The sequence below is a fragment of the Echinops telfairi genome, unplaced genomic scaffold, assembly GCF_000313985.2.
Source record: "Echinops telfairi isolate 266 unplaced genomic scaffold, ASM31398v2 ScPeMD7_7422;HRSCAF=8460, whole genome shotgun sequence".
NCBI classification, from domain to species: domain Eukaryota; kingdom Metazoa; phylum Chordata; class Mammalia; order Afrosoricida; family Tenrecidae; genus Echinops; species Echinops telfairi.
This window is the reverse complement of record NW_022111322.1, coordinates 982,569-993,671: the sequence shown is the minus strand read 5'-3', so window position 1 is coordinate 993,671 and position 11,103 is coordinate 982,569. Positions and strand designations below refer to the sequence as shown.

Here is an 11,103-nt window from a genome sequence, read left to right as displayed (position 1 = left end):
TTTTTTCTTTCTTTCTTTCTTTTAATCAATGTCATGTTTTTTGTTTGGTTTTTTTGGTTTGGTCTCTGTTATTGTTAGTTTGCCTACTTATAGAAGATACACAGGGGAAGCCAGTTCCAGGAGAAAGCAACTTGGGAGAAGAGGCTTGGGAAAGAACGAGGCAGGGGAAGGGAGCAATGAGCAAACAATGCCACAGACAGGGGAACAAGTAGGGAATTAGAATCAACAGCAAGGAGGATGCAGAGATCGTGGGGGTGTTGAAGCAACAGCAATCAAACTGAGAGGAAGGACTGGTACTAAGAAGCAGAAGTCGGGCGAGCGTGATGGTGGGGCAGGAGGAAGGAAAATGTAAACAGAGGAAAGGTCTAGGAAGCAAAGTTATGGACAAAGGGATAAGCATAGGTGTGTATATATGTAAATACATTAATTCATAAAAATAGGTGTATTGACCTAGGTACATATATTTATAAGGCAATACACTGAGGTAGTGGATGGACTTCGGGCCTCTGCTCATACCCTCCCTCAATGCAAGAACACTTAATTCTAACAACCTGGCATTCTGTGAGGTTCACCCTCCCAGTACAATAGCTGAAGACAAAGTGGGTGCATATGCAAATGTGGTGAAGAAAGTGGTTGGTGCCTAAAAAAAAAATATAGCATCTGGGGTCTTAAAGGCTTGAAGTTAAACAAGCAGCCATCTAGCAGAGAAGCAACAAGCCCACATGGAAGAAGCACACCAGCCAATGTGATCATGAGGTATCGTGGGTACCAGGTAACAGTCACCAGAAGACCACAAACAAACAAACAAACAAAAACCATATTGTTGAGAATGAGGGGGGCAGAGAAGAGACCCAAACCCCATCTGTAGACAATAGGACATCCCTTCACAGAACTGTCACAAGGAAGGGATGAGTCAATGAGGGCCCAGTATAGCATCAATGTAACACACAATACTCTTCTGGTTCCTTGAGGTTTCCTCAGCCCCCCCACTATCATGACCCCAGTCCTGCCTTCCACTTTGGGCTAGACCAGAGCACCTGTCTACAGGTACAGCTAAGAGATAAGAGCCCACAACACACGTCTGGTTCCTTGAGGCTTCCTCAGCCCCCCCATTATCATGACCCCAGTCCTGCCTTCCACTTTGGGCTAGACCAGAGCACCTGTCTACAGGTACAGCTAAGAGATAAGAGCCCACAACACATGGAATCCAGGAACAGGAATGGGAGTAGCAATACCCAAAGGGCAGGGGAAAGGTAGGGAGAGGAGGGGAGGAAGGGGGAACCAATCGCAATGATTGACACATACCGACCCCTCCCACCTGGGGGATGAACAACAGAAACCATGGGGGAAGGGAGACAGCGGTCTGTGTAAGATATGAAGATAATAATAATTTATATTTTATCAAGGGTTCATGAGATGGGTGGAGAGGGTAAAAAGAGGGGCTGATACCAAGGGCTCAACACAAAGTAAATGTCTAGATAATAATGATGGCAACTTATGTACAAATATGCATGATACAATTGATGTATGGATTGTTATAAGAGCTGTAAGAGCCCTGTAAGAGCCCACAATAAAATGATCTTTTAATAATAATATAAAAAGGTGGTGCGTGGAATAGGGTGCTCCTGGTCACCCTTATCCTAAATAATAGGTACATGGTCTCCCGATACTGGCATCAATCTCAAGGCCAAAGCTGAATTTTTCATGTTCTGTCTCCAACCTTTTCCTATACGTTCCCCATTCCCAGCCCCTCACTCCACCATGAGACTTTGACACCTCTCCTTCTCTTACATCCCAAGCCTGCACCACCAGCAAACCTCCCTCTCATCTGCACAATCCCAATGTCCCTAAGGGATCTTCCCATTCCTACCTGTTGCCACCTCCTGCTTATTCTCCACCCACTGGAAGCTGCCGTGCTGGCCCGGAGTGGCTGCCCATCGCGCCCAGGTGAAAGGCTGGAGTGCTGGAGTGAGCGCCCAGGCCTTGCACGGGCACTCTGAGCTCACAGACTCAGGTCTCACTACCAGCAGCACCTGGTCTTACAGCACTCAGCTGCTCCCTGGTCCCCGGAGCACACTCATGCCTCGGAGCCTCCATACCTGCTGCTCTGTCTGCCGGTTGCTCTTCCTGAGACACCCGGGGCCGCTCCCTCATCTGCTCCCTTACTGAAGCATCACTGCTCGGCAATGCCTTTCTCAGCTGCTCTTGTAGACTGCCTTGCGGGAGGCTGGGACACGGCCCTCCTCCCCGGAGAGACTTTGTAGATGCCAGCAAGGTAAGGGTCTGGCTGGCGGACTCTAACTGTGGCAATGATGCTGAGACCTGCTGACAGGTCTGTAGGTTTTGTATCCGACTCTTCTTCATGAGGCCACCCATCATCCTCTGTGCTCTCTTCACAGAGGTGCCCTACACAGGATCCTGGGGTCAACTGGCATGAACTGGAGGATGCCGTCCACTCGGGCCTACTGAGCTTAGGGTCGACCAGCCTCCTTACTCTGGAGAACATGTTCCAGGCCCCGCTCATCCATGTTCCCCTTGAGGAGTAGGTGCCTGGAACACCCAGCAAGTGGTCTAAGTGAAAGAGCTTCAGGTGCTCAGATGGGAGCCCTGGATCCTGAGTCCTCGGTCGTCCCCCTGCCTGGGTTCTGTGCTTGCCCCCGAGGCCCCGTATCCCATCAGATGTGGTCAGCCTGTGGCCCATCCTGTTCCTGATGATTATGTGTACAATTATGCACCTGGATCACTAACAGGCGAAAGGCACAAGGGAAGTGACACCACGGGGTGGAGTCAGTAGAAATCTCCAGGATGTAAGGAGGAAAAAGGAACTTGGGAACAAGAGAAGGGCTCAGACCAGTTCAGTGAACCTTGGAAGGACCAGGAAACCTGGAATTTCCTACCACAGAGGGAGGGTTGAACAGAGTACATCTCGATGCGAAGAAGAGAAATAAAGTGCTTTCAAATAAATTTCCAAAAACTCTGGCTCAGAGGCATAAAGAAGCAGTGGCGCCAATGTCTAGACATGCTGACAAATCTGTAGGATTTATCCTTCATGACGCCAAGCAGCATCTTCTGTGGTCTGCTTATGGCGATGTCCCATGGCGGAGATCCTGGGATATAATCAATCTGGAGGTTGAAGGCTACTCCTTGTGCAGACTTGGCCAACTTCCCATGTACCGAGGACCAGCTGAAGGTCATCCCTTGTCATGGTCAGGATGCCCAAGTACCCAGATAGGCCATGGACCCTGAGCCCTCCATGGTTATAGTCGGTCCCCTGTTCTGTTTGTCCCAGTGACCCCTGTGTCCCAGCCACTGTGGTCTCCCTCTGACTGAGCAAAATTCACGTGAAAAGTAGAAGTCTATTGAAGGTGCCACGGTGGCACAGTGGGCTCCTCATTGGGCAGCTAGCTGCAAGGTTAGCAGTTTGAAAGCAACAGCTGCTTTGCAGGAGAAAGATGAGGCTTTTTACTCTTGAAAAGAGCCACGGCCCAGAGAATGTACACTGGTACAGATAGGAACTGGAAATACAGGGAATCCAGGGTGGATGAGCCCTACAGGACCAGTGGTGTGAGTGGCGAAACAGGGAGGGTAGAGGGAGAGTGGGTTGGAAAGAGGGAACCGATTACAAGGAACTGTGTGTGACTTCCTCCCTGGGGGACAGACAACCGAAAAGTGGGTGAAGGGAGATGTCGGACAGGGCAAGATATGACAAAATACCAATTTATAAACTATCAAGGGCTCATGAGGGAGGGGGGAGGGGGGAGGGAGGGGAAAAATGAGGACCTAATGTCGGGGGTTTGAGTGGAGAGAAAATGTTTTGAGAATGATGTACAAAAGCGCTTTACACAATTGATGTGTGTATGGATTGCGATAACAGTTGTATGAGCCCCTAATAAAATGTTTAAAAAAAAAGAAAAGAATCACACCCTTGGAAACCCAAAGGGGCAGTTCTACCCTGCCGATACGGTCCGTGGGAGTCGGACGGAATCCACCGACTGGAACTGAGTTTGGTTTGTGAGTTGTGGGTTGGAAGGGAATCGATGGCAGTGGGTGGTCTTTGTTATGTTAAGGAGGCACTATCAGTGTAGCCCGGGTCCTAACCCTCATTACTTCTGCCTAGCCGTATAGACACACACACAGTCACGGGTACGGACACAGACAAGATCAGGCTCAGACGCGGAAGACAGATTCCATCTGGTAACGAAGAACCCAGAGGAATCTACATCCCAGCGACTCTGAGCGCGACTGCTACCAGATGCTGCAGGAGACAAAGCCCGCTCCCGACAGCCGGACTCAGACGCTGAGCTGCCTGCATGATGAGAAGAGAAATCTCTGTTCTTTAGAACCACCCTCTAGTGGTTTTAAAGTGCTAGAGACAGACTCCACTAAGATATCGTCCTGATTAGAGTGCCTGGATAAATACCCCAAATATTTTCTGCTTAAGTCATGTGTCTAAATCTTTAACTCATCGATATAAGGAGCTTTTTAAAAACAAAGTTTGCGTTAATGTGCACATATTTATTACTCTCGTCTTGGAAAAGAATTTTCTTTTTCAAAGTAGCTTTTCAAAAGAACTATTTTGAAAACTTCATCAATATTATAACGTTGATTTATCGGTCAATCAATCAATGCAAATTACAACAAACAACACCACCCAAACTGTTCACTAGTGGTATTTCTGTTACAGCAGCACTATGACTCATGTAGCCCTGGCGGCATCGTGGTTACATGCTGGACTGCTAACAGCAAGGTCAGCAGTTTGAAACCACCAGCCGCCCCAAGGGAGAAAGATGAGTCTTTCTGCTCCTGTAAAGAGTGACAGTCTCAGAAACCCACAGGGGCTGTCCTATTGGGTCACTGTGACTCAGAGTCGACAAGATGGCAGTGAGTGAGGACACTAAGCCTGACAGAGAACTCCAGCCTACTCTTCAAAGGCCCAGGCTGCCCCTCCTTCCTGACAGCTGCAAGGCCTCGCTGCCAAGCCATGGGCGCATGAGTGTCCCTCGTGAGCCCTGCTCAGGTGGGAGCCCCTGGGGTGGCAAGAGAAGGGTGGAGGAGGCAAGGCTCTGGCGCTGCAAGTGCCCACTCCAGACATGGGACCGGAGGGGGGCAATACCCACAGGAACGCCAGCTGTGGCTGCAGCCTGTGGTCTCAGAGGCTCTGGGCACACAGCGGGGAGACCACGAGGCCTCCTGTGTGGGAGGCTAAACTAAGCAGTGGCTAATGCACTCCACAGGAGACCTGGTGACTCACTTGTTGGTTAAGCGAATGGCTGATCACTGAAAAGGCAGCAGCTGGGATCCCCGAAACTTCAAGGAGGAGAGGCCTGGCTATTTGCTGCAGTATAGGAAACCCTATGGGGCACGCCCACTCTCACCTAGAGGGTCCCCGAGCAAGATGGAATCTGGCACAGAGCAATAACTCATTCTCTCTCTCTCTCTCTCTCTCTCTCTCTCTCTCTCTCTTTCTGTTGCTCTGTTCATGGGATGCCAACTTTAGAGGAACAATAGAGCTAGCCCAGATTTCAGTCCTCTAAGACAAGGCCGGATCAGAAAAGGCCATTTTCTTATAGGTTAGACGTTAGAGCATCGGTGCTGAGCCTGTGAGAACTCTCAGAGAGTAGCTCCAGGTCTTTATGGCAGAGGAAGAAACCAAGGCGACAGTGTGGGTGGGGGCTCTCCCCAGTCTCAACCTGGCCAGGTTTTCAGATCTGGGAAACTGTCCGCAAGCGAGGTGTGTCAGCGTGGCGACATCCATACCTGCCTTCCCCAGGTACCACAGAACTGTCCCCTCTCCCTGCGGAGGCAGCACAGGTGGCAGTGGGCAGATGCTAAGGAAAGTTGGGCCTCAGAGGAGAGGCCACGGAGCAACCCCAGGGGTCGGCAGGGGGCATGGGGTAGGGGAAGGCACGGGGACAGGGGCCCAGTAGGGAAGGGCCGCTCCAAAGAGCTGAGGAAGCAGAGCTGCGTGAAGGGATCTGCTGGTGCCACAGGGACGTCGGACGGCCCTGGCTCTGATTCTTACTGACGGTGTGCTGCTGGACAAGTGGCAAAGAGCCTCGGCTTCCCCTCTGTTAAACAAGTACGAAGCTCACTCCCTGCCCTCGAGTCAATGCCATCTCACAGGACAGGTGAACTGCTCCTGTGGGTTTCTGAGATGGTAACTCATCATGGGAGTGGACAGCCTCCTCTTTCTCCCCCAGAGCAGCTGCTGGTGTCAAACGACTGACCTCGAGGTCAGCAGCCCAACACATATGGGATTGCTGGAAGCTTCATTTTCATGAGACTAGCACATCGGGATGGCTTGGCACCACGTCAGGCACATGGCGAGTGCTCAGTCATGCCAATTATAGTGATGACAAGGATGGTGTTGATGGTGACAGCAGTGGGCTCTGTGGCTCAGGGACTTAATTTATGGGTCCGGTGGGAAGGGGCAGGCTTTGAGATCATGCAGCCTCTCCCTGCATTTCCCTTTAGGGGGATGTGGCCTGTGCTCCTGCATTTAAAGGACACACAGGTCCCTGCTCCCCGCAGTCTGACCTCTCCCCCAGGCAGCTCCCAGCATGCAGCTGCTGGTGGAGATGCCGAAGGTGGCAGCTAATCCCTTACCTTGATTGTCATAGGAAGTGATGACCTGGGTCTGCTGAAGGTGCTGTTTCTCTGCCCGGTGTCCTATTTAAGGAAGACAGAGAGACCGCAGTGAACCTTGGGCACTCCATGGATCCCCACCCCAGAACAGAGAACTGTGTGCATCTGTGAGGGACAGGCCTAGCACATCCATAGGCCTGGCCTTGGCACGTGTATCCTGTGTGTACCATGGAACTGGGCACCCAGCATGGTATGTGTACATCAATGCCCCTGGGGAGCCCATGTGCCCTGCAGCCTGCCACGTGCCTTCTCCACAGGAGCCGTCACAGGCTGGGTTTCTCCCGGAGCAGGCTGAATGCTGGCAAGTTCCTGACTATGAGGTCCTCAGGCACCGTTTCCAAAGCACGTGCCCACAGGGGGTGGGGGGTAGTGTCTCCCCAATCTTCACACTCTTTCTGTGGGTTGGGCTAGGCTGGGAGGTTTCTGTTCTAACAGATGAGGAGCCTGCAGCTTGGACCGTTACAATGTTTTGGTCAAAAGACCTCAAGCTGGGGAAGATCTGACCTGAGCCTGGCGTCCGGCTCAGCCTTGCCGTGAGTCACCTAGTGGCGGCAGTCCACCTCCGTTCCTGCATAGGGACGCTTGCAGTTTGGTTCTGTTTCATAAACTCTTGCCAGAGGCCCACTCCACACAAGCTCTCCCCCGACCCGGCCTTCATGTCCGCAAACAGAGCTGTCAGAGGAGGCCATGGAGTCAGGCTGCTGCAGAGATGCCTCTGCTGCCTTGGGGCATGAGGGGGCGCCCACAGACCCACCCGCCCCTCCTAAGAGAAGAGAAGCAAGCCTTTCCTACTACTTCCTTCCGTGAGAGCTGCTGCCAAGGTGGGTCTAAATGAGGCTGCCCTGGGCCTGAGCATAGTTATTCAGGGGGGAGGTGGGCACTGAGCTGGGCTGGACCTGGGGTCCCCCTGGCAGGGTCTTGCACCCTGGAGGAGCCTGCCTGCTTCAACTTTCCCCAGTGCCTGGGCCCAGCCAGGCCTTGGAGCCCCTGGGCTGTGGTCAGTGGGCCAAGGGCCAGGCCAGTTGTGAGAGCCAACACAGGGTGGCTTGGAATGCTGGGCAGGAGCCCCAGGCCAGACTCGGGCGAGGAGGCCACCTCCTGTGTGTACATCTGGCTCCAGCTACCCTGGGAAACAGGATCTGGGAAGGGAATCCTCGAAGAAGGCTATTGGCTGGCGCAGGGTGCGCGGGATATTTATAGTCCAGGCTGCACCCTTGGTTTCTCTGTAGCGATGAGGCAGCAGTCCCTTGCTGCTAGGCAGAGTTTGGTCAGGACCAAGGAAAGCAGCCAATCACAACTGGGGAAACCGGTTGCTGGGCAGAGCTCTTGGGGCCAGAGGGACCTGAACACCTGCTGTTGAGAAAAATTTGGATGGCTCCAGGCTCCCTGTCCATACCACCCCTGCTACCACCCTTCCCAGGGCAGCAACAGGGGAAAATGTGCCCTTTGGGATCAACCCCAAGCTCGGCCACATTTGGGCACACTGCACCATACACACATGTCGTCAGCTGTATTCTCAGACGAAGCCATCGGCGACCAGGGCTGGGTGCCTTGGGTAGGAGGCAAGCCTGGTTTTAATATCTGCACCCAGAGTTTTGCCATCAGCAAGCACGGGAAGGAGTCAAGTAAATTTCTGCACACAGGGAAGTGCACCATGTGAAAATAGTGCACCTTTCTGTCACATAGGCGAACCCCCGCCCCCCTGCCGTCTTTGCCGGCTAAGGGTCTTGGGGGGATCTCTTCAGCCCCAAACAACTGTCAGTCCCAAACTCTTGGCTCTCAGAGCCACTTAATCATCCTCTGTACAGCAGACATGTATTGTACTGTCTCACTTCATGTCCTTCAGAAGAGTCTTGTCATCTTTACGTGCCCCTTTGTGTGTTCATAGACAGTCATATATTTATATGAATATATGCATATATTCACACACATGTATGCATACATTTATACATTATGTATTTCATACATATATTTCCTACGCTTCCCACAAACCCAGGGGCTCTGGAGATGGCAAAAACAGGATGAGTTCAGTGTCTTTCAACCTGTCCTGAAGTCCAAGAAGCCCTGAGATAATTCTCGAACCACCCTGGCAAGGGGAGGGGGGTTGTGATAAGGCAGGTGCATGGGCGAGTGGGCTGGATTACCCGCTCACCCACGCACACAGTGGCCTGGTGCACATGCCCTGCATGGTCTCGGAAGGTCTCCTTCTCATGTGGCAGTCTCAGACCACCACAGCACACTCTCTCTCTGACTTCGAGGTGTGCTCCAGTACAGTCAAAGCTGGCAAGTCTCCTATTCAATGTGCCCTGATAGAAAGGCTAAGGAGGCATTCAACCCACACAGGCCATCAGCTCTGGCACAGAGGATGGTTCCCCAGCAGGGCGTGTCTTAAGGATGAGTCCTACCCATGTGCAGGGAGGGGCAGGTGGGCACCGGTAAGCCTTTCCCCTCCTGGACCCTCCTCCCTTGAATGAGCTTACCAGTGTTTTCACGTGGCTGCCCAAAGGCAGGGGTTCTTGATCGTCTTGTGCTCTGTCTTATCCTCAGCGATACCCAGAGCAAGAGGTGTGTGTGGAGGGAAGGGCGGAATGAAGGAATTTCCTTTGAAAATTCCGTTCTTCCCTTTCATTACTGTCAGAAGAAGACTGCTTGGTCTTGTTGAATCGCTGAATTGAATGCCCCAGTTTCCTCCTTTGCAGAGGGCCACGGGGTAGTTCCTGCAGCCTGGCATCTGAGGAGCCAGTCTGCTTGGGGCACACATATCCCGGATCTGAGAGTGCTCCCCGCTGGGGATTTGAGGGAGAGACCTTATTAACGTTCTCATGGGCCCACAGTGCAGTCCCACTGCTTGTCCATGCAGGCTGTGCTGACGGAGCCTTGACCGGCACAGGAGACAGCCAGGGTGGTGGGTCCCAAATAGCATCCCCAAGAGGTCTCAGGCCTGCAGTGACAGATGTCTGGCACCCAGAACGAGGTGACTTTGGAAGCTGACTTCACTCAGACCTTACTGTATTCAGGGACCCAGACCAACAGGGAGCTACAGATTGGCATCTCCTGGGACCACGGTCCTTTCTGTTTAGAAAGAAAACTCCAGAAGATGATGTTAGGGCTTGACCTTCCCTATCTCCTATGGCAGCACACTCCAACCTACCATTCCAGATGCTGGCAGCCCCTCCCGAAGCTCAGCACAGGGTGGGTGCTCAAGCTGCCGGCACCACTCCCCACTCACAGCTCCTAGGAGTGTGGGAACCCTGAGGACAGGAGACATTCCCAGGGGCAGTGGCCCTGGAGGTCTGGCTGAGTCCTGAGCTGTCTGTCATTAAAAGGCAGGCAACTGAAACCCACTTCTTCCAGGTATTCCTTCAACATCATGAATTCCAGATGTTGAAAATAAAAGAAAGTAATTTACCATGGTGGTCATCTGCTTCTCTTTTCTGCCATTTCCGGATTCCGTTAGCGACGCCTTGGAATCCTGCGAAATAAGAAAGGCCGGCATGAGATGCTTGCGGTGCGCCAGGCACACACTTACCAAGTTCGAATGGGGCTGGTGGAACTTGGCTGTCTCAGGATCCAAGCGAGGCTGCCTGACGAACAAGCTGTACCCGAGGAATGAATGCCACTCTCCAGTTTAAAAACGCTTCTCCTCGTGTCCGTTCTTTCCAAGGATAATGGTTAGTTATCAGGAATATCAGGGGGCGAGTTGTCGCCATGCAGATAAGCAGTTTTTAACGTCCACGTCTCCCTGATTCCAGAAGACATTTGTCCTTCATGTTGTCTAGCTACTTTTGGATGGGTTGACTCACCCACTTTTTAGAGTTTGGTTGGAGGTACAAACACGGCCTAACCTGATGGGAACGGAAACAGTTGGGCTTGCCTGCACCCTCGCCGCTGCAGTGCGCGCATGCGTGGCCTGAGAGTACCTGGGCTGCCTCGGCCTGCACCCGGTGATGCAACATGGAAAGTAATGGAAGCCCTCTTGCTGGCGGCGGGTGGAGGTGACGGCTGCAAAGTCGAGTTCCTGGCATGAGGTTGGCATACATTCTGGCAGCGGGACCAGCTGCAATAAAAGCAAGTTCCTGGCGCGAAAGGTGCTTCTTGGTGGCAGTGGAGGTATCCTCACCGGCCCAGCTCTGCGGCAGTTTAAGACCCTGTTGGTGGAACCTCGGCCTCCAGCCTGGTCCTGCAGCCCTTTCAACGCCTCAGAGGCCCCCGACCCCTTCTCTCCTGCGGTGCCCTTTAGGCTAGAGTTCCTGGAATGGCCAGTCAGAATCCTCACTAATGCAGCTTTGGGGTGGAGGGCACTGTTTTTTGAGTGGGTGGGTGGGTAGTAGAAACATTCGAAGCTCGCTGCCATCGAGTCGGTTCTGACACACAGGGATCCTCCAGACAAGAGCCCTGGTGGTATAATGGTTACACATTGGGCGCTAATCTTAGGGTTTGTAGTTCAAAACCACCAGC

General features: G+C 52.6%; 1 protein-coding gene across 1 annotated transcript in view; it reads right to left on the bottom strand.

Moving 5' to 3' along the window:
* Window positions 1–10,601, bottom strand: part of KY (kyphoscoliosis peptidase) — a 58,962-nt gene extending 48,361 nt beyond the window's left edge. The window contains exons 1-3 of the mRNA XM_004715993.3: window positions 10,520–10,601; window positions 10,055–10,117; window positions 6,607–6,669 (exon numbers count right to left, since the gene is read on the bottom strand). Of these exons, the coding sequence (XP_004716050.2) occupies window positions 6,607–6,669; window positions 10,055–10,117; window positions 10,520–10,601 (208 nt within the window). The remainder of the gene's footprint in view (window positions 1–6,606; window positions 6,670–10,054; window positions 10,118–10,519) is intronic.
* Between the last annotated feature and the right edge of the window lie 502 nt (window positions 10,602–11,103).